This window comes from Lynx canadensis, chromosome F2, assembly GCF_007474595.2.
Source record: "Lynx canadensis isolate LIC74 chromosome F2, mLynCan4.pri.v2, whole genome shotgun sequence".
Classification (NCBI taxonomy): domain Eukaryota; kingdom Metazoa; phylum Chordata; class Mammalia; order Carnivora; family Felidae; genus Lynx; species Lynx canadensis.
Window position 1 is genome coordinate 33,380,185 of NC_044320.2, and position 27,842 is coordinate 33,408,026.

The 27,842-nt window shown below is 42.6% G+C and overlaps 1 protein-coding gene across 1 annotated transcript in view; it reads left to right on the plus strand.

Moving 5' to 3' along the window:
* Positions 1 to 25,206, plus strand: part of DPYS (dihydropyrimidinase) — an 80,003-nt gene extending 54,797 nt beyond the window's left edge. The window contains exons 8-10 of the mRNA XM_030304212.1: positions 12,173 to 12,380; positions 23,129 to 23,259; positions 24,803 to 25,206. Of these exons, the coding sequence (XP_030160072.1) occupies positions 12,173 to 12,380; positions 23,129 to 23,245 (325 nt within the window). The 3' untranslated portion in view covers positions 23,246 to 23,259; positions 24,803 to 25,206. The remainder of the gene's footprint in view (positions 1 to 12,172; positions 12,381 to 23,128; positions 23,260 to 24,802) is intronic.
* The last annotated feature ends 2,636 nt before the right edge of the window (positions 25,207 to 27,842 follow it).

Below are 27,842 nucleotides of genomic sequence, written 5' to 3' on the forward strand. Positions count from 1 at the left end.
CAGAACTTTGAAATAGTGGCCTCACAGTTCCGGGCTTATGAAACTCATTTCTTTTTTTTTTTTTTTTTTTAATTTTTATTTTTGGGACAGAGAGAGACAGAGCATGAACGGGGGAGGGGCAGAGAGAGAGGGAGACACAGAATCGGAAACAGGCTCCAGGCTCCGAGCCATCAGCCCAGAGCCTGACGCGGGGCTCGAACTCACGGACCGCGAGATCGTGACCTGGCTGAAGTCGGATGCCCAACCGACTGCGCCACCCAGGCGCCCCGAAACTCATTTCTTAGAACCTAACTTTCTGTATGGTGGCATTGTAAGCCTAATTAGCAATTCTTACCTCATTTACTTAAGTGATAAGCCAGAGACAAGAAGAGCTTAATGACCCAAGTATGGCTTTCAGCAATATGATAAAAGACCCCGGCTGTTGTTTTGTTTTTCATATGAGAGCATTTTTAGTTCCTAAATACATGGAACCTCTGAGTCCTCACGTGACTCATTTGTTGTTTTCTGGCACCTATGGGAATTAATTGTACACAAAGTCTAAAAGAAAACATGACTGTATTCCTTAAAATTGATTCATTCTTTGGTTGACTATTTTGGGGGAAGCATTTTGCATAGAAATTCATGCTGCTGAGTATAATCTCATGTATAGACATACATTCAACTACCCACCCAAGTGTCTGGTACCATATTCTTTTATACAGTTTTTCCGTTCTGTTTTTATCCCTAATTATCCTACTTCACATTGTGTTTTCCTTTCAAAGTGCTTTAGTATTTCTGGAAGAAGATGGTGTAAAATTTCATATAAATGTGGGTTTCATTCAAGGCCTGGGTCCTGGATGGATCTCTTACAGTGAGAGGCAATATATAGTATTTGACTCTTACTTATGATATTATGTGAGCTACTCAGCTTTCCTGGGCCTCAATTTCTTCATTTATAAACCAGGTATTAAAAACAGCTTGCTTCTACAGGGCTGTAAGGAGGATTAAGTGAAATAATCTATGAGAAGGTGCTAGCATATGGTTTGACGTGTAAGCGTGCAGTAAATAGAAGCTGCATTGTTTATCATCACCACAATCACCGTAGATGACTTGGCCATGACTCCTAGCCACTGAGGCGCTATCAGTAGATGTAAGAAGACCCGATGAAAATCTCAAAGATGAATGCTTTCGGATAGCAAAAAGGAATAGAGATCCTGGCAAGAAACTATCCCGGAAGTAACTCACCCAAGATACATCAGTCAGGGCTCAAACAGAGAAGTAGGACCACCTGGAGATAGATATAGACACAGATACTTGTATAAACACACCAATGCACATATAGGCATATGTATATAAGGATGTGTATGTGTGTGTATATATACATATGCACACATACATATACAGATAGATATGGACATTCACCACATGCACGTACAATACATGTATGTATATATAATTTGACCTTCCACAATTGTAGGAGCTGGTTGGACAGTGTCTCAAGGCTGTTGTCTTTGTGTCTGATGCTGGAGCCTGAAGTCCAGAGGGCAGGTCATTTGTGAGGGCCAGATGGGGTAAAGCCGGCAGAGCAATGACAGGATGGAGCCATAGTAGGAGCTGGGCCCCGCGGGGAGGATGGAGTGAAACCATCCTGTTCTTGTGACCTCCGCCCTTGGCAGCGTGGTGTGCAGGTCTGCCTTTGGTCATAGGACTGGACACACAGGAGTCAGAGCTGCTGAAAGAAGATCCAAGTGGGCGCAGCTATGGTGGCGCCTCACGCCGGGAGAGGAGCCTGCAGATAACCTGAGCCGCAAGGTGGTTTCTGCTTCAGTTCCATCCCCGTCCTGTGAGGCCTCGATGCCATTGTCAGTGTGGGAATCTGTTTCAAGGTGAAGACACTGAGGTTTAAAAAGGTTAGTTATTTGCCCCAAATCGTACAGCTGGAAAGGGCAGAGCTGGGATTCAGAGCAGGCCTGGTTGACTCAAGTCCAATCTCTTAAGCACTGCAAAGCTCCAGGCTCCCGAGAGGGCAGGGAAGGGAAGGGCACTGCAGCCTACAGGTGAGTCTTGGCCTCTGGAGTCAGACCTCCTGGCTTCAAAATGTGGCTTCTCCACAGAATGGCAGTGTAACCTGGGCCGAGTTGCCTGACCTCGGTTTGCTTCAATTTCCTCCTTGGTTTGCTTCGGTTTCCTCATCCGACAAACAGGCATCCTGGGAATGTTAGCAGTTCTTACCCCGGTGTGCTCCAGTCAGAGGGTTTGGGTGTGCCTGCAGCGGCAGAGAGCTGGTCAGGCCCTCCTGGGGTTCCAGTGGTCCCTGCCTCCTTACTGGCTGAGTTTGCCCTTAGGCGTGCTGGGTGTTGCGGCTGAGTCCGGTTCACTAGCTGCCTCGCCCCAGCTTCCCAGCATCATCACCACCTTGCATTCTGAGCCTCTCGCCTGCTCCAGGGGACAGAGACGACATTGTAGTGATGACATTAGCCCTGGAGCCTGCCTCTGTGATCCGACAGTGCTTCCTAGAAAACAGGTGCCTTTTGGGTCGGGCCACGTTTGAACTATACAACCTCATTGCCAATTGGGACTCTGGGGCTGTGCTTCTCACTCTGGCAGCACTTCCAAAGTCCTCTATTCTCAGAGGGTCGTTGGACTGCTGGCGTGCACCATGGCTGAACTAGATGATTGATGAGCTGCCGCCATGTTCTGGCCCAGATGGAAGGCAGATGATGTCTGTTAAAATTCCAAGTGTTCTGATACATTTTAATGAGTAAAGAAACGTAGTGCTTTCCTCCTCTGATCAGGGGAGTGGTCACTGATGGCCTGGGGTGTGGGAGAGAGAGAGGAGTGGGGGATCAGCCTGCTTATGTTCTATTTCTGGCCTCACCGCTTCTCAGGCAAGTTCCTCACCTCTCAGTCTCCATTTCCTCATCTGGTCAACAAGGATAATAACATGGGTTGTTGAGAGATTAAGTGAGGCAGTGCGCATGGAAGTACCTGGAATACAGCAGATGCTTAATGGGCAGTGATGAAATCTGGAACTTGCTGGGATGGTCACTGGCGTTGCTCTGCCCCACAACTCTTGGGTCATGTTTCTTGTCTTCCTTCCTTTACACTCTCTTAATTATTTCTTTGTTTTTATTTTTTGCCCTTCCTTTTCTCTCTCCCTCTCTCTTTCTCTCTCTCCTGGCCTCTCATCTTTTTTTTTTTTTTTTTTTTTTTTTGTAGCTCTCTCCCTTGCCAAGGTTTTAGGTCTTGCAAATCTCTCAAGGGCCTGGTGTTTTGGTTGTTGTTGTTGTTGTTGTTGTCGTCACTGGAGGCATTTAGAAGAGGGGTCAGCAAACTCTTTTTATAAAGGGTCACAGAGCAAATGTTTTAGGCTTCATGGGCCAGAGGGTCTCTGTTTCCACTATTCAATTCTGCCATTGTAGTACAAAAGCAGCCACAGATAATACACAAATGAATGAGCATGGCTGTGTTCCAATAAAACTTTATTTACAAAAACAGACCGTGGGCCTGATTTGACCTGCAAGTTATAATTTTCCAACCCCTGATTCAGACTTTTGGAGATTAAGACTCCTCTCCCTGAACACTGATATCCTCTGATGGACATTCTAGACCTCCAGTTCACACAATGACAACTGAGGAAGACTTTGGTAACTCATTGACTCTTGGTCCGTATTTTTCCACAGCACAGTCTTACACGGTGAATCAAGAAATGATGGAAAAGATGACTTTGTTATTGACAACTGAATGACATTCAAGTCTAGAACATTCTAAAGAAATTCCATTTAGACAGTTGGATCATAAGTAGCTCCATCAATTCAAAAGCAGTCAAGGTTAAGTAAAACTTGCTGGCCGCAGCAGAAATAGATAAGCATAGTGCTGGTACCATGCTCTCTGCATAGTTATTGACTGATTGTCTCAGGCCACTTCCAAAAGAGCTTGTAGACCCTGCACTGTGATTAAAACGAGCTGCTTTCCATCATTAATGGGAAGCCTTTTTACTCCACAGACCTAAGTTCCAGATCTGCCTTGGCCATATGCTAGCTGGGTCGTAGGCAATGTAACCTCTTCCACACTCAGTTTTTCTTACCCATAAAACAGAGATAATAATAAATATGTCAATATCATAGCCTTACTGTGAGGATTAAATGAAATGATGCTTTCTACGTCTATCACAGAGTAAAAAGTCCATCAGTATCTGTTATGGTTATTGTGAGATCATGTGTTTGACTAGTTTGGCATTTCTGAGAGCCCCTAATTGAAATGACTCAGGAATAGAATCATGCAACATTATGCTTGCCTCATCACCTTCCCAGAAATCCTGGAGGCCAGGCCACCCTTCTACAGATTGCAGAGCTGGAAATTCTCTCTGACTCTTGCCGGGGCATCACCCAGGTCTGTGGCAGCCTGCCTTCACGGTGTTCTCACCTGGCCACAGCTTTTGCCTCCCTTCTTCCCGAACATACCTCCCTCTCCGTTGTCAAGCAGTGATTTTCCAGTGTCAAACTATTTTTCATCTTCCCGTGTTTATGCTTCCTACCTCTTTTTATTCCCCTCGATAGGGATGGAGGGAAAATAGGTCATCTTCCTTCCAAAAAAAAAAAAAAAAGAGTAAGTTTAAAAGTCCCCCAGACATTTCGCTTACCCAGCCTTCTCTTTTCCATCCCTTTGGAGAACTCAGCTGTCTTTTCTTTATATTCCAGGCATTCCTTTCTCTCCCTAAAATATAGCATTACAGCTGAACATCATAAGCACCGGGCCTACTCTGACTTTTCAAGAAGGATATTGTGTGAATTGTAGCCAGTATATTCCTGCGTAGAAAACCAACATCTTGTTTCTGCCCAGGTTGTGCCCATAGATAGTCTGTCAAACAATGTCATCAGGCAAGGGCAAGGCAACTTCCCAGCATGGGGACAATGTAATTACAAGCCCAAGTCCACACACCACCCCAGAAAGTTATTTTTAACTCTGACCAATATGTTAGGGCAACAGCCTTGCTTGCAAAAGCTAATAATCATATCTCACCTATAAGCACATATCTGTTTAATATTCATGGAACATACATCCTAGAATCATGCTAGCTTTTGCTGATTCACATTCAGTTCCTGTTCCTTTAAGACACTAAATTATTTTCAGTTGCCCACCTTCTGAAAACTAGTGTATAGGACATGAAATATTTATGTTAAGTAATAATATAGAAATTTACTAATAAGTTATTTTCAGATAAACAAATGTGTATATAAAAATGCCTTCTATTTGCTCAGTGCTGTGCAAGACACAGGAGGTGAACGATGTGATACCTACTTCCAAGGTCAACTTTCCAGTGTCCAAATTCAGTCTCTCTAACCACGATCCACACTACCATTTGTGACCTATACTATATAACTTCAAAGACAAAATAGCAGGGCTACCTGGTGGGTTTATTTCTTTAAGTCAATGTTGGGGAGTTTTTGTGAACTTGCATTAAATGTCTTGTCATCCATTGAGCACCAATACAGTTCCAAGTTATTGTCCAGTTTAGATTTAATAACGTGGCTGAAGCAATTCCCATTTTCTCTTCTGTGGGAGGCAGGTGGAAAAGTCTGAATAGAGGGTGGAAGATTGATGGGTGCAGTGAGCAGCAATTTTGCTTAATAATGACAATGTACTTGAAGTAGCACCATTTAGCATTTCCAGAGATGTGGCTGCTTTGCCCCCCATTTATATAACTTGTCAGGTCCAAGAAATTGACAGAAGAGGTAGTTTGAAATAGACAGTTGGAACACATGTCAAAAAAATATCTTCTATCGTGATCACATTGAGAATGACCGGCCAATTTTGGTTTAAGAACTTTTTTAATAGCATACTGAATCCCTTGCTGCTAAATGGAAAACAAACTAAGAATCATCAGGATGTATGGAACGAGTTGCTTCTCATTTGTTTTCTGGTTGATGAAAAAATGCTTTCGTTAATTGCCCGCTGTCTAGGTGGCTTCCCATAAAGCTTTCAAGGGCAATATTGTCTAGAGGCTAAGACCTCAACGTTTTATCTCACCTGACCTACATGAACTGTGCAGTGTGGGGTGAATTATATAAACCTTTTTGCATCTCATCTTCCTCACTTAATTGCACGGGAGTAATAATAGCACTTACTTCACAGTGTTGAGATTTAACGATGATTATTCTTTCATGTGATACATGAGGTGTCATATAACCCAATGTAAAGAGATGAGGTGTATTTTTAAAGAAGCCGCCAAGCGACCTGATGAGACTTTTAAAAACTTTTTTGGGCTCTCATGGTGACCTGATAAGAATGCACTCGTGCCACAGACAGAATGGCTGAGTTGGAGAAAATGTAACAAAATAAACAAGTCATTTCTCTGGGGCCAAGAAGACCCACGTTGCTCTCAGAAATTCTCTTCCTCTCCAGTGTTCTCTCTGAATGCACATCGACGGGGCTGCAGTCTCCTGCAGGCTTTGCTTCAGTGATTTTCTCATCTATAACCGCACGCGGCTCTTTGATAGAAAGCTATTTGCAAAGGGACAGAATGTTTTTCCGCAGCTGTGATATGAGTGGTATCAAAGTTATTGACTAAGTTGGAAAATAGCTTAATGTTATCTTCAGGGCTTCTGCTTCCCTGTCGGCTTGAGCCTTGGAGATGTGTATAATTGGGACTCGGTAAGACAACCTTGACACCCCTCTGCAGAGAGACGTGCCCTTTGATACAGGCTCAAAGCAAGCTTGACAAAGAGCAGCTTTTCCCTCGGGGCAGAGTGACCACTGAGAACACCCTTCCTGTGAATCTGCTAATGAAGAGGCAAAGGCCCAGGAACCCCATCCTCCCTTACCAGCTGGGAAGGTTTTAATCATTCCTACCCTTCCTGTCACCACCCAGACAGGCCAACAGCCTAGCCATCCAATCAGTAATTACAGAGAAGAGATTTCTCACAAATGCTAGTCTCCTGAGCTACCTGGCATATTGTTAAATTTGAAAAAATATTTGATGATAAATCTTGCAGCTCTTTGGTTTTGCTTACAAATGGAATCAGAGCATCGTCCCACATCTGCATCTGTTCTGCAGACACATTTGGTTGAACGTAGCTTCTAGGTTCCTTCTGAATCACAGAATTTTTGAACTTTGCCTCGGAAATATCCATGGACTCTTTGTTAAGGGAATTACTCTCCAAGGGACAAAGTCTTTATCAGTCGGGATCTTTGGCTGCAAATCATAGTGACCATCTTGCTGTCACTTAAGCAAAGGCACACTCTGTGGGAAGACTATGAGGAGCTTACAGACCAAAAAAACAGTCAATGCTGCGGGCTCTGGAAGGGTGGAGCCCGGCCGGGGCAGCCTTGGACAGCCTGTAGCATGAATTGGTTTGCAATGAGGATTGTACCCACCAATCACTTTTAATTTTTGTGGTCACTCTCCAATGATTCAGGTTACTAGGAAACAAAAGGCAATTGCCCATCCCTTGCTTAGGTAAGAACAGGGCACCATATCTAACTGTCTTACCAGATTATCTCTAATGAGGGAGAGAGGCGGCTTAAAGAAAAATGGGGGTGCTGACACCAGAGGAAGGGAGAATGAAAGCCAAGGGACAAAATTACAGTGCTTGCTACCTTGCATTTCTCAGGACGGGATTATTTGTGTGGCCCACTTAAGAGCCAAATGCACCTCCAACTTCCATGACACCTGCTCCAATTTATCTCACAGTGTTGCTGAACCTTACAACGATGATGAATGAGTCCATTGACTCAATCTCTCTTTTAGCCAGAGTCTGGGTACCTCCATTCTTGCTTTCTTCCAAAATGGTCTCTCAGTGTTCCACGCACTGCCAGCCCACCAGGTGACATGAGATCTGCCAGATCAACTTATGAAAACCTAGGGAATATTTCATTATTTTTCCATGAAGTTCTAGGAAGAATGGGTCTGCTCTTGTGTCTTGCAGGGCAGTGGCCTGAGTTAGACTTGAAGAGACAGTGCTTAATGCTCACCTCCGCTCAGGATCTGTTACAGAGACAAGGCCTGAAGGGCAGTTGGGCTCAGGCTTCATGCTCAAGAAAGGCCTCAGTTTTATACTTTTGAGATTACCACAAACGATTTTTCTAAAAGTCCCAGAAATACACTGCAAATATTGAAAGAAAAAGATGTATCTGGCGAAGTTCTTACTGCAACCAGGAGAAATCTACTCTAGATAGTTGAACAAAAGGGAAACGTATTAAGGGACACTGAGTGGCTCAGAGAATCTCCAGAGGGACCAGAGGACCAGGCTAAGAGGCTATACAACCAGGACCAATGCTCTAGGCCTACCACAGGGCAAGAGAGAGCCACGGTGCTGCCCCTGGGCACAGTTCCCATGGATGGCTTCAATGAAACAAGCTTGGACCCTGCTGCTAAACTTCTGTCACAGCTGGCCCTAAAAGCAGGATTTATCTGTCTCCACCCTCACCAACATGAGTCCCTGTGACACCTGCATCCTGAGTCACCAGCTCGCATGCAAAGTCTGGTGCTGGGGCACTATTTTGGAGGAGGCAAGATCTCATAACTGGGCCCCAGTTGCAAAGGAGGCTGGGAAGGCATGTTCTTGGCTTTTGCCTTAACAGAAGGTCTCTGCCTTTAAGGGAGCATGTTCAAAGGAACAACAGGTATCCTCCCAAAGGCAATTATGTGACTTGGAACTCGTGTTCATTCCGTTAATGGACCACATCTCCCATACTGCACTGGTAGTGAATAGATTTTAGATACATTTTGTAATAATTTTATAAATCTTGTGATGATATTGAATTCTATTTTTCTTTAAAACAATGAAATATTGAAATGCACCACAATTTTTTTTAACCTTCTTATGGCAGCATTACAAATATACCAGTATTCTTAAGTGAGAGTTGTTCTGTCCTGTTAGAGGTTCATTCATTATCAAACTGAGTGACCCTTGGGTAAGCTCTCACACAGCTCTAATCCAGCATTATCAACAGGGATGTGGGGTGACAATAGTTACCTGTGAATTTATAACTGTCGGTAATATTGGCATCGCTAAATATTGCTAGGTATGGATGAGCAAGTGTTTCATATGACTTGATAAGATGCAATTAACAATGATAATTATAACAATTTACCTTATGCATTTATTTATTACTGCTAATGAACTGGTACAGCTCACCAGAAACGTTAAGTAAACAATGAAACTCTGGGATTAGATGTTTCTATCTCATGTAATGTGGTGCTCTATTTCCAAAACACAGTCACGTCCTAGAGGTCGGTGGAGGCAGGAAATAAAACACACAGAAGGAAAATCGTGGCGATTCTTTTTGGTCATTTCATACATATTTATTAAGCACCTACTGTGTGCTGGGGATGAAACAACATGGAGTCAGTCTTAAAGTGTGCACTAAGTAAGAAGAGAGGGTCTTGTCAAGAGATCATTGGATCATTTAGCATTCAGATAGGGCTAAGCCACAGAGGAAGATACTCGGTTTTGCTGGGGGTCATCGGGGTCAGCTTCTTAGGGCCAGGATTCTCTTCCCACCGCCACCCTCCACCACCTGCTTTATTGAAATGTAATCGACATGGCACCGGGATTCTTGAGTGGAGTCTTAGGGAAGGGAGGGAAACAGATGTGAACAGGGAGGAGGGTAATCAGAGTGACGAGAACTGCATGCATCAAGATCCATAAGTGTGAACGTTCCTAAAAGACTGGAGAATTGCAGCTCTGGCTGGAAGGCAAGAGTTGGGCGAGGAATGACACCCTGTCAGACACCTTCCGATGTAAAAGTGGAAGCACATTCTTTTTGCTGCTGGTGATACTGCCTAGAATTTACATTTTGTGTTAATTGCACCTCATTTACATAATGCCTTATTATAAAGAATCACTTAGATGCTGCCTAATTGTCTTCTTTCTCTTAGAACCCTTGAGAAAGTCAAGGTCATGACCTTTATTTGTCTGAGGCAGAGAAATCTGATTTGACATTTTGCTGTCACAGACCTTTTGCTTTCATATTTGTTTCTTTTTTTTGCATATTCATTTATTCCCAGCCCACAAAAACACTTTACTTTGTGTGTTTCCTTTTGTATTTGTCTACCTGCATATGTATTTTCCTTGTAGATATAATATACATGCTTTGTATAATTTTTTTCCATTTATTATTATGTAATTATCATTTTATTTGCTTCCCTATCATATTCTTAATTGTAGTCCTTCATAGATGCCCAATATTCCACCAGATAGTCATTAGAAAATTGTTATGCTTCAGATTTTGAATAGTTTAGGCAGTACTGCAATGACAGTCTTTGTGTATAGAGCTTATGTCTTCTGTTAGATTATTTCCCTAAGAGCGTCAGTAATTTTTAATTTCCCATCGGGAAAATAGACTTTTATGATTTAGGGCTTCCTCTTTTTTCCTCCCATTCTTGTATTTCAGTAACCATTTCAGCATGAATTTTTATGCATTTTACTTCCTCCATTTAGTAGCCTTACTAATGCATTCGTCCAGACATTTTTATGTAACATTTTACAAAGCAAGCCGGAGAGTTTCTGCCATCAGTGTAACTGATACTTAGGAAACCACAGCCCAGACAGACTATGGAAGTATCACAAAGAGACTGTGATGGTCGTAAAAACACTTTAACCTGCAGGTTTGAAGCTCCTTTATATTGTTCCTTAGATTTATTTTGAGTTTGTATCTTTCGTCACCAACTCATAACTCATCATAACTCATCCTATTCTTAGTAACCCTTTAAATATTTTATTCATTTTCCTATTTCCTATCAAACATCACTATTTGATCAATAGCCCCCCTCCTCCTTAGTGTTGGAAATTATTTTTACTGTGTTTGTATCTACCTCTTATTCATTGTGATCTTTTCAACTTTTCTTTCTATCAGTCAGTTGGTTCTTAAGGCCCCTCTTTGTGGAGTATGAAGGTAACAGGGGAAACAAAGAGGGCTGTAGGAGGTGTTGGGTCATCCAGATGAGAGATGATGGTGGCATGGGACTTGGGTGGGAACAGTGGAGAGCTACCAAAGCGGGCAGGTTTGGGATTTCTTTATTTATTTGGGGGGAGGTAGAACCAATAGGCTTAAGGATATCTTGAGGGAGGAGGAAAGGCTGATGGTAGTATCATTTACTGAGTTGAGAAACTCAAGGGAGAAGCAAACTTGAGTGGGAGTATTGTGGGAGACATTGAAAATCAAGAATTCTGTTTGGACATGTTAGGGTTGGAAACCATTCCAACCATAGGGTTGGAAACCCAATATCCAGGCCAGCACCATCTCGTTCATTTCTAGGGTGGCAGCACACAAAAGCTCTGAATCTCCCAGCTCCATCCTTCCAGATTAGGGTTGGGGGAGCCTTGGGCTGCTGTTCCTTCGACCCAGCCTTGGGGATTTTAGCAAAGAACTTCTCTCAATCTATCTTGAGAGGGCTTATAGAGACTTCTACAGAATTCAGATGATGCTCATGTTATTCACTGCTGCCAGATCACTCCCCCCACCCCCGCCCCTTTCCACCAAATGAGATTTAGGGAAGAAGTCACCCAACTTTCAAGGATCCAGCCTGGAAGTCATCGATCATATTGTGTAAGATTGAACGTACTAATAAACTACTAAGAATAATGATGAATATACAAATAGATGACATAGACCCTGCTAAGCAATTATATTCTAACATGCTTTGTTATTTTTATTATCTCAAATTTTTCAAGTTTTGCCTCAGACAAGGGAACGAAATTCCAGATACAATTTTCCTTGATAACGACCAAGTTCAATTTGACAACTACCAATTTCTGATTCCCTCTGGGAAAGGAGGGACAGGAATGGGATTTGGGGAGTGGGAATGAAGAAGCCTCAGATGCATCTGCCAAAAGTTAAACTTCTGTAAAGCTGGGTGGGTACTGAATCAGTATGTTCATCAGACTCATGCGTGTTGTAAAAATTAATTTAAAAATCTAACCGTGAGAGACAATATCTTCCTTTCACCCACTTCATCCTCATTAATCACCATAAGGAGTGATCTATTGGGTTTTTCTCTCAGAAAATGTAATTACTTTGTAATGAAATGTTAATGCTATGTTCTATTCTTGAAGTCGCTTGTTCAAATGATAAAGCTTAATACGGCTTAATAGAGTTGCTAAATTTTCTTCTAAAGTCATTCTTTGAATATTTTATATTTGTCAGATGAGCTGGTGGTGATCTGGAGGGTCTTTGTCTTTACAAACAGGACTATTTCGGCAAGAACTCATCATCAGGCTGTTAACTTCAATATCTTCGAGGGCATGGTTTGCCACGGGGTGCCCCTTGTGACCATTTCCAGAGGCAAAGTGGTGTATGAAGCTGGAGTTCTTAGTGTCACAGCAGGAGATGGAAAGTTTATTCCTCGCAAACCATTTGCTGAGTATATTTACAAGCGGATCAAGCAGCGAGACCAGGTGAGTTGTGCAGAAATAGGTTATTACCGGGGGCTGAACCGTCACCTGTTTCTGGATGTTGTTTTTGGCGTTTTCACATATGCTCGCCTTAACACATTCTTGGGAGTCAAGATTGAGAAGAGAGGTTCCAGCTAAATTCCAGTTTTCTAAGAGAGAGTCATTATTGGATGTATGCATTTTCCCTTGAAGATAGGTGTATCTACCGAGGATTTCCTCATGGACCAAGTCACTTTTCCCCAGGCAGATTCAGGGTTTCTGGGGACTTTTGGCAATTGTGTTAGTCGGCGTCCTCTAGGAAGCGGATACTCATGTTTTTATTAGGGGAAACACCTGTGTGAGAAGATTGGCGGGAGTCAGAAAATGCTGGGAGAGCCTTCAGACTGAAATTCAAGTCTGACTCTGGTGAAGGACCGAGAAAAAAGAAAGGAAGCATCCTAGTCTACCATTCAATCTAAGATAGGTTGAGCAAGGCCTTGGGCAGCCCTTGAACGAAGTCTCCCGTCAACCAGCTACATGGCATGCTGTCATTGGCTGGGAGAAGCTATGGGAGGCGTGGCCTGTGTGCAAAATGGAGGTGGAGTTTGGAGCTTAGCAATGAACAGTGCTTAGCAATGAATGGTGCTTCAAAAAATTACACTCCTTGTAGTTGAATGTATGAAAGCTCATTTTAATGGCCATGAGAGCAGTGGTGGAGTTTTGAGCAGGTAGATCTAAATATGAATTCTACCTTGCCCTTCCATTTCCTAGCTATGTGGCCAACAGCAAGATCTCTCATCCTTCTGCTCAGTTGTCTGATCTAGAGAAAGGCAACATTTCCTCCTTAACAAATTGCTAAGACTGAAATAAGAGTTTTAAATATAAGGCACATAGTATGGGTCAAATGTTAGTTCTGTCTCTTTGTTTTCCTCTTTTGATGACCAAATCTATGACAAAGTTTCCCTAAATCTTTGTTTGTAATAAATGTATAAAAGAAACATTTGTTCTTAATGTATCATGGGTTTTTACACCTTTGTTTACACTGTTTTAAAAATTCATTTTACTAAATACACTAACATGTCAGAAAATTTCAAATGAAAACCATATAAATTGCTAGACTTGGGGTGTCAGGGAGGCAGCCTGTGCCCTCGACCCCACATGAGGACAATAGGCCATGGCTGGATGCCCGAGATCTTCTAAGACTGCCTTTCTGGTTTTTACTCAGTAGGCTTCACTCACTGTGTTCCTCATCTGGCCTAGAGACAGTAGAGTTTGAAACCCTTGGATCAATTCTAAGGCTTCTCTCTCTTCTTTCCATTTTAAAATATATTTCTATTTTTCCAAAGTTCTCTGGCTGTTTTTCAATGCATTCCATTTGGATCATGTAGTCTGTTTGATTTTTCCTCTTATGTCTTGTGAGAAATTTTTTACTTGTGGATTCTTAGAGTCCCTTATACAAGATTCATCCTGTTTTGTTTGGTGTTTTTCTTTTAACACTTCCTAAAGCTTTGATTAAGTAAACAGGCACTCTAGAATGTTTTAAATTCTCAGGGTGCCATAGTTCTTTATATACTGTATTTTAGTCAAAATGTTTAAGATTACAGTTCATTTTGCTAAGGTTAATTTGTAAATGTTGACATTGACAGGTACCAGGTAGATAGTGACTGTAAGAATCCCCTGTGTTTCTGACCACGTGTGTGATAGATAATAGCGATACTAACATTTACTGATGCTAACTGAATGCAAGTCAGGGCATGAGTTCTTTCACTGTAAAATTCTATGAGGGAAGGAACTATTATTTTCCCCCATTTTAAAGATTAGGAAACAAGCTTTGGAAATTAAGACACTGATCCAGGTCATACAGCTCGTATATGGCAGGGCCAGAACATAAACTCTGGTTGTCTGACTCCAAAAACTGTACAGGTGAGCAATGAACGATATTGTAAATCATAAAGATTGAGTTAAATGAGTTAATGGGAGACAAACGATTCAGCATTTGGTTTGGAAAACAATAGTCTCTCAAAAACTAATCTGAATTGGAGACATTGTTGGCAGCTAATGCATTCATGAAGCTGTAATAGTAATCCAAGGTATGAGCAGAAAGGGATTGGGTTAGGGAACCATAAGGAGGCAGAATCAGCAGAACTGGGTGATAGGTTAGGTGGCATGTGAATTGGATTCAAGACAGCATCAGTGCCAATGCTCTCAAACAGGGGCGCTAGACTAACTGGGAACGCCTGATAGACTGTATTTAAATGGCTGACGTGACCTAAGTTGTCTTCTTGTAGAGAAAACGTTTGAGGCAGCAGAGATCACCAAATGACTGGCGTCATCAATTCTCCTTTCCAAATTGTCATTTTAGGGTTTGTTGGCAAAATTCTTATCAACTTCCCTTTTCAAGAGTTCACTTTGTGAGTCATCTTAGTTTCTTAATATTTTCTTCTGATATCACCAACTTTTTTTTCCTTTTTTTAAAATTTTTTATTGTTTATTTATTTTTGAAACACAGAGAGATGGAGCGTGAGTGGGGGAAGGGCAGAGAGAAAGGGAGACACAGAATCTGAAGCAGGCTCCAGGCTCTGAGCTGTCAGCACAGAGCCCGATGCAGGGCTTGAACCCACGGACTGTGAGATTCATGACCTGAGCTGGAGTGGGGTGCTTAACCTACTGAACCACCCAGGCACCCCTGATATCACCAACTTTTAAGGCATTCAAGGGCACTATTGTTTTTGGAGTAACAATAGGTGATAGCTGTTATCATTATTGTCATGTGCTATTCTGAGCACTTACTATCTGCCAGGCACCGTACTAGATGGTTTACAGTCATTATTTTACTCAACCTGCATAACAAGTCATATGGTAGGTATTATCAACCTCATTTTACAAAATAGAAAGCTGAGTCTCAGCAAGATTAAATAACTTCCCTGTGATAAGCAGTAAGTAAACGTAAGAGCCAGGATTTGTAACATGGCCTTTCTGATTCCCGCTGTATCATGGGACCTCCATACAGCAAGAAAAGAGAAGAAAGTGATTGTGAAACTCAAAGTGTGGGGAAACTCATTATTTTGGAAAACGGTGGTGTGGGAAAAATATCAAATAAAATGGATAAAATGAGGTTTGAAGGTTGCCTGGAGACATTTCAAACATTTTTTTCTCTCCATGAAGCAAAGATAATTTTATAGAAGAAAAATATCACACTAAGGTTAATAAAGAGAGTTGTTAGGCATTTTAGTTTTAAATTCACATTAGGTTATTAGAGCCCTTGCTTTGGTTTCCATTTAAAATATTCTGGTTATTTTTGCAAGAATAGGAGTTTGAAGGCAAGCAGAAAAGTAAGAAAATGAATCCCTTACCCTTCTGGACTCCCAAAGAACAGATGGTAGAGACACATCAACGTTTGCCTGCTCCATAACTTGGCTGACTTGGCTGGAGTGTTGGTTCCTTAAGGACACCATCTTATATTCTCATGCCCAGTACTTGGTACATAGTAAGAATTTGATGCATAAACAAACTGCAGGGGCATCTGGAGGGCTCAGTTGGTTAAGCATCCGACTTCAGCTCAGGTCATGATCTTGCGGTTCACGAGTTTGAGCCCTGCATCGGGCTCTGTGCTGACAGTTTGGAACCTGCTTCAGATCCTCTTTCTCCCTCTGTTTCTGCCCCTCCCCCACTCATGCTCTGTCTCTCTCTGTAAAAAATAAACATTAAAAAATTTCTAAAAATAAAAAAAAAACTGCAAACAGAAAGAGCAAAGACTATAGTTTTAGAGGTCTTAGAAAAAATTTTAAAGCAACTTACCCAGGAGATTGCCCCCTGACTCATCCCAAATTGTGGAATTATCTGTGAGCTTGATTCTTGTCCATGAGTTTATTACCTAACAAAAGTTACCAGCATCATGCCATGCACCTACCACTGTTATCAGATACAGTAAGGAATTTCAAAGGAAAGAAACAACATTTTTATCCAATTTGACAGCTTTTGGGAATTGTTACTTTATTTTAACATTTAAGCAGCTGATCCTTAAGGGAAAAAAATTTAAATCAGAAGATGAGGCATCAAACTATTTGATAAATATAACATAATAAAATATATATTACAATATTTTCTAAAAAGTCACTTAAGTGACTCTTGGGGGATGAAGGAAGGAGAAAAAAAAGAGTAACACAACTTAGATGTTCAAGAGCATCTGGAAAGAATAAAATCAACTTACATACTGTTAATTCCTTACCCCCAAAAATATAGCTCGTGAAACTCAAATGAATTACTTTTTCTAGAATTTTTTGGGTGTTTAGACTTGTAATTTTCACCCAAATTTGGAAATACAGAGTTGCTTTAAGTCATCTCTTTTTCTCTTTTTTCAGTATTAAGCAACCCAATCTATTCTGGGAAATCAGGGTCACATTGCATTTTATAGAGAAACAGGAATAGCTTCACGGAGCAATGCATGGCTTCAGAGTTGTGCCAAAGCTTTGAAGCATTTAAAGCTTTGCAACAATAAGCATAATTTGCCTTTTAGATAAGATAAAATTGAATGGATGGCTGATCTGGTCCTTGAAATGAGTGTTCTCCACTTCTGAAGGAACAGTTTGTCAACGTCTTTCTCAATGTGGTAGCTCAGAGAAAATAATTTAAGGGATGTCGGTAACTGCTACGTATCCTCATTTCCTTAGATTGATTAATCAAAGATAATAATCAAAGGTGATACCTCCGTTGGAGTCGGCTCATTTTGGTTCATGAGAGACATTTGTGTGTGCCTCTTCCCAGCTCCTCATTCAGTAACGTCACTTCAGTAGCCTGAAATCTGCTGTGGTGGGAGCATTTACACCCCAGAAATAGGCAGGTGCTATAAATCAGGGCTTTGGGGGGGGGGTGCTGAGAAAAGGGAAGGCAGCGCTGGTTGTTGACATTGACCAGTGCACCACTGTATACGGGGACTTCCTAAATACTCTCTTTTTGCGCTTTAACCACTCAGCATTTATTCAGTAAATATTTATTGATAACCAATATGTGCCTGGCATAGTTTAATCCTTACAACCTTCTGAGGCAAGTAGTGGTATTCCAATTTTATAAAGTAAGAAACTGAGGCATTTTTTAAAGTTTATTTACTTATTTTGAGAGAGGCTGAGACAACATGAGCGGAGGAGGGGCAGAAAGAGAGAGAGAGAGGGAGAGAATTCCAAGCATGCTCCGCACTATGAGTGCAGAGCCCGACATGGGGCTTGAACTCACAAAACCATGAGATCATGACCTAAACCGAAATCAAGAGTTTGACCCTTAACTGACTGAGCCGCAAGGTGTCCCAGAATCAGAGTCTTAAGGAGGTCACATAGTTACTAAGTGGCCGCCTTAGAACCCAGACCCAGATTTTTCTACCTCCAAAGCCAATCCCCTTAGCTTCTATTGCTGCAATGTACTGATCAGGAAGTTTACTCCCCCCCCAACACACAAAGCCACCTGCCCCCATCCTCAGAATGTCACCCCACTAGTCTGCCTTCCTGTACATGGCATTCACTTACCCTCAGGCTGGCAAACTTATTACCAGAGGAACCATCCCTGAAATGAGAGGGCCCAGCTTTGTCACATTGTCCTTGAGAAATAGCTCAGCAGATATGTTGAAGGTTAAAAGGAAATAATTGGTGGATTGCAAAATATTTTCAAAATGCAGGTTTTCACTGTTATAGGTCATCTCTAATGAACCTAGGGGTTCCTCGTGCCCTAGGGATTCACAGCCCCTGAAGGGCTCAGTTCAATGTGTGCTGAGTGTTCACCAGACAGGCATGGACTTCATTTGCTGCTCATTTGGACTGCTAAGTATTGGGTCAGTACCTGCTGTTTGGAATCTGGAAATTCTGTTGTCTCAATTGATATTTTAGTTTCTTAGTCTCCATGGTTGGCATGGTATCAGAACTTCCTCTGGGGCCCAGGATTCTTCTCCGTTGGTCTTCCTAGTCTCAGAAAAGCTAGCATCCCAGCACACAACTCTCTGCAAACAATACAATTACATTTTCTATCAACTTACAACTTCCTGTTTCCCCTGGTCAGCTAACCAAAGAGCATTTCTGCAATTACACGGGTATAATGATGATTGCGATTAATATTTATTCATAGTGCTGCACATTGCGATATAGTTCTCTTTTTTGTCTACTAACTCATCATAATGACAGTCATCATTAAATGCTGTAAACCTTGAACTTTACCAACGCAAGCCACCAGCACCCTGCCAGACGAGGTGCCATCTGTGATCCCTATATTACCTAAGAGAGCCTCTCACACAGTTTTACACTCGAGCCACTTTATTGGATTGTGATATCATCAGGATGGAAAGATCTGGTGGTGGGTGAAATCATTGGATTTTGACCCACCTGTACTGAGGGGAACAGATGCCACAACCCAGTTCAGCCCTCTGAAGGTGCGTTCTCAGGACACTAGTCTCACACTAGTCTCTCTCTCTCTTTCTCTCTCTCTCTTTAGGACACTAGTCTCTTGAGGTGCACCTTGAGAAAGGTGTCACATAATTTTAGATAATGCTGCTCTCAGACTGATTCTATTGCCCAATACCATACAAAAAGTTCTAAGAAGTCCTACAGTTAAGAAACCTTTCATTTAACAAATATTTCTCGAGCACCAGGTACTATCCTAGGCCCTGGGGAAACAGGCATAATATAACACCAGTGTTCGTTCTCAAAGACCTTAAATCCTATTTCCGTTTCACCTACAGTTCCTTGTGCCTAAGTTCCAGTTTTGCTGGAGACACTTATTACATCCCCCTGCGATGAGGTCTATTAGCCACTTGAACAAAGGAGTCTGGAGATTAGGAGAGATCAGGGCTGCAACTAAAATTTGGGAATCGCAACATGCAGATTTAAAACCATAAGTCTGAGGCCACCGAGAAGAAGAAAGGGGGCTTGAGATAGAGCTCTGGGACTGCCAACCTTCAGAGGTTGAGGAGCAGAGGAGCCAGCAAAGGAGCCTGAGAAAGGGGCCAGTGAGGTAGGAAGAAAACCAGGAGAACATGGAGGAGAGAAGGCAAGCAGAGAAGAGACCTGCCCTCTTTGGTTCAATCCAGAGCCCTCTGCTTCTTTGTCCGGCTCTTCCATAAATGTCCGCGAAGAATTAGGTATGGGTTTAGCTGGGAGACTCAGGACAGAGTCCGTGTTAATCGCTGTGCTCATCTGAGATCCTAGGGAACGAAACCCACTTTATTTTGGACCCCACCACTTAGGGTAACCCATGAGCATGACGCATTGGTCTCACCAGACGCTAGGGGCCGTGTCAGGGCAGGGCACTTCACACTTCAGATGGAGATCTGTTATTGTCACTAGAGAGAAGTAACAAGAGTTGTAGGTTGGGTCTACTGAGAAAACACATGTGCAACTGAACTTCTGAATAACACAGTGACGGCTTGAGATTTTGCAGGACGAGTGCCATCACTCTCTGTTTTGTCACAGTGAATATCTACTGAGGTTCTGAAATAGACGGAGTGCAATGCCAGGGGCAATAGGCAGTACAAAGATGAACAAGATGTGGGGCTAGCATTAAAGAGTTTATGTAACCCACCTCTAAGGATAAGAAGATTTTACAAGGTGAAAGTACTGGGAGGCTTGGGACCAGAACTTGCATTGTCTTTGATTTCTGTCAAATCATCTATCAAAGCGGAAGGCTGTGAGGTGTGGAGCAGCAAAGCCTCCCCAGAAAGGGCCGGTTTGTCTCTGAGGCGGCGGCGTGGGCAGGAGTGGTTAATGCCCCACGGCAGTTCTGGTGGGAAATCGTGCCCTGCCCACCCAGAGCCTCAGAGGCAGATACAGAGCAGGACCACGTGCAGATTAGACCTGGCCAGTCGGGTCGGAGATACATGGTGGCCACTGTGACCAGAGTGACCAGCAAGGCTACGAGGGGCCTAGTGGCACTGCTAGTGAAGTGACTGAGCAGCCAGAAGGTGGTTCGTGGACAACCAGGTGAGCTGAGGCCTGCCCACAGGAGACAGTCGGCCAAAGAGGAAGGGCGGCCTAGAGAACAGATAAACGGCGAAACACAGCAAAGGAGTGTGAGGGAAACGGAGTTACCCCAGGCCAGGATGGCCCACACAAAGAGGAGACAAAGCTCAGATGGGGATCTCCTTCCCATCATACCCTGGGCAGAAATTGATCAACTGTGTATTGAGTACTTGCTATGGAAAAACAGAGCAGTACCCCAGCCCCGAATCTGCTGGAAGGGATAGATGAGTAAACAGATAATTACAGGAAACTATGGTAAACAGGATGGTGGATGTGTCAGGGAGGGCTAAAGCATCCTGGACGGACAATCCTCTGGACTTGAGTTAGAGAAGATAAATCAGAGATACTTAGGCCAAGGAGGTGGTAATGCCAGCATGGGCGAGGTCTAGCCCTGGCGGGAGGATCTGGGAAGGACACTGGTCATCTGTTGAGTCTCGTGATCCCCACGAGGTCAGGGAAGGATCCTCCAAGGGACTGATCAGGTTGTGAAGCAAGCCCACCCCTGAATGAGGAGGACTGTGCCTGGGCATGATGGCTCTGCTTAAATCACTGCTTTTAGCCACCCCTTCCCAGGAAGGAGTCCAGGAGAGACAAAAAGGTAATAGCTGAAAACCACAAGCAGTGAAGTTTCAAAGGAACTGTTGGGTGAAGAGGGAGACAGAGTGGGGCTGATGAAGGGCACGCAGCATGAAGGCAGGTGACACAAAGATCTGCCCACTTATGTCACTTTTTCCAGGGGATCTTAGCTGTGGAAAAGGCTGATGATGGAATTGAACTATGCCACAGGTTTTACTGAGTGCCAGTGCTAACAGAAAAGAGAGAAAGGAAAGACCCTTCCGATTGTAGGCAACATATGGACATGAATCCTGGTTTTCCTAGCTAGTTCTTTTTTTCAACGTTCATTTATTTATTTTTGAGAGAGACAAAGAGCACACGTACAAGTGGGGGAGGGGCGGGGAGAGAGGGAGAGAGAATCCAAAGCAGACTCCATGCTGTCAGTGCAGAGCCTGATGCAGGGCTTGAACCCCCGAACCGTGTGATCATGACCTGAGCCAAAACCAAGTCGCTTAACCAACTGAGCCATCCAGGCACCCTGTTATTAGCCAGTTCTGATGATGCCCGTTAATTATGTTTAGTTCCCTTTACAGTCTCAGTCGTGTTTGGATTCAATTATATGGTCAGCCAAGGTTTAAGTGATACATAACAGTCTGACTTGGAAAGTAAACCAGGAGAGGAAAAAACATGAAGACCTCCCTGAAAGGTCATAGAGTGGGACAGTAAGTAGGTGTAAAGTTTCAGGTGTGGCTTAGCTCCAGGTAACACAAGGTCCAGGGGCTGGGTGGCAGAAATAGGAAGTTGGTCCTTCATTTCTTGGTGTCGATGTTCCTCAAGATGACAACAGGATCCAGGGCAAAGTAAAGGACAGAGACAGCCAAAATGAAAGTCCAGCAAAGCATCCAACCAGACACAGAAAACGGACAGAGGCTGGGACTGGCGAGCGGAGGGCAGGGGTCCCCCCCTCCCATCCCCTAAGTGCTCTGTGTGTGCCCTGACACTACACTTCAAATCTCACAGCTGTAGGGACGGTCTCTGTGTTGCTCTTTGTTTTGTCCTCTGTGCCTGGCAAAACATCTGGGACTGTGTGTGTTCAATAAATACCCATAAAATGAAAGAAGGTAACGCTTTGTATCTGGGAGATGGCGTTCATTCCCTCCGTTTCCTAGATGAGTGAGTAGGCCTAGCTGGCTCATTTGGCAAAGCTAGAACTCAAACATAGGTCCGGTGTCCGGCAGAGCCCACATTGTTGATCACCACAGTATATTGGTTTTGGTGGTCAAAACAAGGCAAATGTTATTGGAGGGGGGGGATCTACATACTTATGTGTACACACATACTTATTTATTAAGAGCTTATTCTACACTAGGCATTATTCTAAATGATTTACTTATTTTTAATCCTCTCCCAACCACCCCCAAAAGCCGGTGCTGTTACTATTCCCAGCTTAAACTGAGGCAGCAGAAATACAGTGTTCAGTAACATGCCCAAACAGTCTGGTTTCAGAGCCCATGCCCTTAATCACTGTGGCTTGCTGCTTCTTGACTTGCCAGTGAATTTGTGTCCATGTTTATAAACAGTGTGACTTATTTCTTGTGAATGCCTTTGTTTATCCAGTCCAGATTTCTAAACTCTGAGCAAGCACTGAATTAACTCAAGCTGAATCCAGCCGGCGGGTTCTGCTCTCAGCGGGCCACCCGAGAGGTGTAGTTAGAGATGTGAGATTCTGTGGACAGCCTGTTACACACAGGGGCAAGTGAGAAAATGAGAAAACACATACACAGATTGCTAGACTCAGAAGAAAATGCTTAGAGTCTTGGGAGAGGTACCACAAAGCGGTCTAGGAATATAGATGTCTAAGATTGAAATGAGAAGGAAAGGTAGGATGTCCGAAGGACCATGAGGTGGTTAATACAACCAGAAGGGTGTGGGGATGGGGTAGAGGCTCCAATTTAAGTTTCAGTGAATGGACAATCAGAGCGTGCTTCCTGGGTCTTTGTTGGACACAGATTAGCGCCAGCAAAGAGTGGGGCACAGCTCAGGTACTTGAGGTTGCCAGGAACTTCAGTGAAAGGGCAAGGGGCGGGAGGCACATGAGAGGTAAATTAGCAAGATTCGTTTTGCTCTCGCTAAGATTCGTTTTGCTCATTAAGGGAGCTGCGCTTAGCTTTGAATTCAGGAAATCAGTAAACCACAAGAGGAAAATGAACTGTTCTGTTTCAGACTTGCACACCTACCCCTGTGGAGCGTGAACCCTACAAGGGAGAAGTCGTCACACTGAAAACTAGAGAGACAAAAGAAGACGCCGCAGCAAGGACCAGGAAACAGGCCCACCCCTGAGCTGGGTGCTCTGGGTAAGGGACGGTGGGCAGAGAAAGTATTCCTGCATGAAATCAGCAGCTCTGTCTTCATAAGCTTTTGAAGAGTCCAAGGTCAATGTCAAAGGCTTCAAAGTGACAAAAGACTCAAGGACAGGTTAGCTAAGGGAAGACTGATAAAAGACCTCTTAACACAGAACACTTAGTTGAGCCTGCAGATTGAAGAAAGCCTTGGTCTGTTTCGATATTTATTCTCTGAGATGTTAGGAAACATTCAGCAAAGCCTTGAAGTATCAAATGTGAGCAAGAGGCAAATAGACGGGTAGCATACAGAGGGACCTGTTAGTGAGGAAATTTGACACGTCTTAAAACAGTGTAATTTTGTGGTCAAAATTTATAAACTATTTAATTAGGATCTTATCTAGAAAACAAATCTTCGTATTGTAAATGCAATTATGTTCTAGAACTTAGAATGAATGAAAAAAATAAATCAAATGTTTTTGGGTGTATAATTTTTCAGGAAAATTATTTGATAGTCTTTGATGTACTTCATTGCACACTTAATTCTTGGAATAGTATTGTAGATATGGTCATTTTGGAAAAATATTTCAGTGCTTCCTCAGTTTTCCCTTAGTCTTTTGATACCCAGATCTTTCTTTTTTTCAAGTATCTGTTATCACCATTCTTGTCAATTTCTTTCCTTCCTTCTTTCTTCCTCCCTCCCTTCTCTTCCCTTCCCTTCCTCTTCCTTCCTTTCTCCCTCTTTCCTTCCTTCCTTCCTCCCTCCCTCCCTCTCTCTCCCTCCTTTCTTTCCTTCTTTCTCCCTCTTTCTCTCCTCCCTTCCTCCCTCCTTCCCTTCCTCTCCTTCCTTCCTTCCTTCTTTCCTTTCTTCCTTCTTTCTTTCTTTCTTTCTTTCTTTCTTTCTTTCTTTCTTTCTTTCCGATTATTTTCTGATCCTGCTCGGGCAGCCTCTCTCCAACACCACTTCCACTGGCTTCATGAAATCTGCATGTTTTGCCAGCTTTAAATTTCATTGGGCTCTAAATTTTTTTTTTTAATTTGTGATGTTTTTGGCTGTTTCAACACATAGTGATCTGCAAAAGACTTATACGAGGGGTCGACATGGTAAACGGGGATAGGTGTTTGTGTTAATTGGGACACTGTCAAAGGACTACTTTTATACATACCCACTTAGGAGTTGCACATTTTTACACTAGGACAACCTGTACTTCCCTAAACCCCATGACTTGAATCATGAGGTCCTGTGTACTCTGGGTTATATCCTCTTTATTATGGAGTGCTGTCTTTAACAATGCTATGCAGCCGAAGCTTCAAGTTTTTTGTCATTTCCTGACTGTTGGAATTCTTTTTCCAATCCAGGAAGATTGTGTTAAAAATTCAGAGGAAGATTAGCAAGAGGGAGAAATTCTGTTGAATGCTATAACATGCTATTAACATCATTTATAGGAGCAGGATTACTGTTTACTCTGATTATAGCATTTCTTGGGGGTTAGGCTTGAGTTCTGCATCTCTTTATGAGGGAGAATGTTATACTGAGTTCCTTTTGTTCTGTTCAAAGGTAAAATCAGAGAAAAGAATTCTGCTGTTCCCATCACTGTTAAGTGTCGTCAGCCCGTGGAGAAACAGGCCTCATTTCAACTCCCCAAGATGCTTTTGAAAAAATAATCGCTCAAGGCCTCTTTGATTTCCTTTCAGAAGCAATTGCTGTCTTTCTCACTGTGACTTTGTTGCTGCGTAAGATGGAAGATATAAATGACTATTATTGTGATGGAAAGTCCATGTGAAAATTCATTGATGATACTTTAAAATGCCACCTTTCCTTGTACTGGATTTCTTGCTTTGAAATTTGAAAAATCACTTTCTTGTTTAAGGTTGTTTTAATGGCTACCATTTGTTTAAAAATAGCAAACTCTGTGGTTTTACATCCTATTCTAATTAATAAACATTGAGATCTGCATTTTATATCCTGTTTTCTGGGTCATGTGTATCTTCTAACTTACAGGGTTGAGACTGTGAGAGGTTGGTTGCAATTTCCTCTGTGACATCTGTTTCAGTAACTCCTGGAAATAGGATCCCTGAACAAACCTCATGTAATTAAATTGGATACTCAACCTTAGATTAAGTCTGAAGCAAATTATCCAATCACACTGATGAGTGCAGGATTTGGAGGAATTAACAAGAATCAGCATGGCTGAAAGATGCTACAGTGATACCTTCCCTCCCCTATGCTTCCGGGTCTGTCCTGTGATCCTTCTGTGTATGCAGAGAAGCTGAGCTTCTATTTCTTCTCCTAAGTAACTAGGTCAAGAGGAATTTTTAAAACATGGAGTAAAATCAGGGCAATTATGCTCTCACTGCAGATACATCTACCCCTGACTTAACTTAGATCAGGAGTGTATCCACACCTTTGACAAAGGGTGATAGGAATCCAGTTTATCTAATTCTAATTTGTTTTGTACACACAGGAAAAAATGACAGTGAGCTACACCTGAAGAAGAATCATGGGTCTTTTTTGTCAGGGTAGAGGTACCTTAAAATATTTTGATTAGTATTCTCCTCTGCTTTGGTTGACAATGGAAACCCCTCAATAAAATGTCTGAATCCTCTGAAAAGAAATAGTGAAATTGCTTTCTCACCTGGAAGCCAGCTCCCACTCATCCTTCAGTCTTTGGCCTAATATCACCCCTTCTTAGAGGCTTTTTCAGATCCAACATGAGAGGTCACGTTGGGTCATATTCGTCCTTACCAGAGTCCGGCTTACGCCCAGTCACAGTGCCTGTGTCAATGCGCTATAATCACTGCTTTACATGACTTCTCCTCCCGGAAACTGAATGCTCATTCAGGGCAGGGCCCGTCCGGTTCAGATCATTTTCCCAGCATTTAGCAGAGTGCCTAGAAATTGATGAGCATTCTATGCATATTTATTAATTTTTAAATAAAGGAGGAAACGAAGGAGTTCCTGCTAGGTTCCTCAATTGAGAGAGATGAAGTTAGTAAGAAGTCTGAGCAAAATAGGGACAAACTTTGTGGAGTATTTTAGTCTATGGCCATACCACCATGAACGCACCCAATCTCGTCTGATCACGGAAGCTAAGCAGGGTCGGACCTGGTCAGTACCTGGATGGGAGTATTTGAGTGTAAGCTTGCTTTAAATGAAGAGTACCCGGGGCGGCGGGGGGGGGGGGTGGTCTGGGGGGCTCAATCGTTGAGCATCCAACTTTGGCTCAGGTCACGATCTCGGGGGTTCGTGAGTGCTAGACCCACATAGGACTCGACTGTCTGCCCTGAGCCCACTTCGGATCCTCTGTCTCCCTCTCTCTCTGCCCCTCCCCTGCTCATACTCTTTCTCTCAAAAATAAACATTACAAAAAATAAATGAAGAGTACAGATTCATTGTCTGTTTGATAGATCCTTTTTTGGAGAATGAAATCTGTGTCAACAAAGTCATTTGAAATGAATGTGGGGATCCCTTTGTTGCTTTTATGAGACTTGTCATGAATATTTTTGCAGAAATGTAATTCTAACTAATATTATAAAGCCATAAGAAACCATGATTCAAGCTATTAATATTTAATACCATGTTTTTCAGGATTGCCTCTGGTATACAAAGCGAGGTCCCTTTGTCAGTAAACAATTGCATTTTCAAGGTCTGTGCAAAAAATAGATGGAATGAGTAGCATTCCATTTTTAAAATTCAAATATGAGTTTATTAAAACATACAAAAAGCAAAACAATTAACATAACCACACCTATGTACCTACCATCCCATTTAAGAAATAAAACTTTACCATTACAGTGCAAGTGCCATTTCCACGTCTCCTACCTGCCCCAAGGTAACCAGAGCTCTGAATCTGGAGTTTTATTCCCACTCACATCTTCCATACCTTTGCAATACCTGCCCATATCTCTAAGCATTGTGTTGTATGGGGTTAAATCTTACAGAAACATTATATAGTATGTATTGGGGTTTTTGTTTGTTTGTTTGTTTTCTAGTGCCTATGGTATTGATTCCTGCCTTTTTTTTTTTTTTTTTTTCTTTTACAGCCAAGGTGTTTGGGAGTTATTTGTTTTGATTGGTCTAGCTCTCATGATCCTTTTAGCAACATAATTTCCATCATGTAACCACACCACAGTCTATTGACCCATTGTCCTCTTGACAGGCATTTATGCTGTTTCCATTGTTTTGCTATCACAAACGATGCTGCTACATGCATTTCTGTGCAGGTTTCCTGGGACGCAATTCGAGCTCCTCCAGGGGACATGCCTGTGGTGCAGAGAGTGGGGCTGCTGGGTCTTACAGTGTGCACATCCTCCCCTTATTTCAATACCGGCAAATTGTTCTCTAAGTGAAAAGTTGTGCTAATGAGGCTGAGCTCCTTTTCACTGTGCAGTTTCATCGGTCTAACTGAGCCTCAGTATCTTCATGTATAAGATAAGACAGTATCAGCCTAACACCTGAGGCTGCTGCAAGGGTCAGGAAGCCTGTACTGTATGGTCTGCACAAGCTTGCTACGATTTCTGTGCCATATGACGAATTAACACCCAGAGATTGTCTAAGTCTTGACCCTGCTCTCTCTGTGGGAAGGAAACTCACCAGG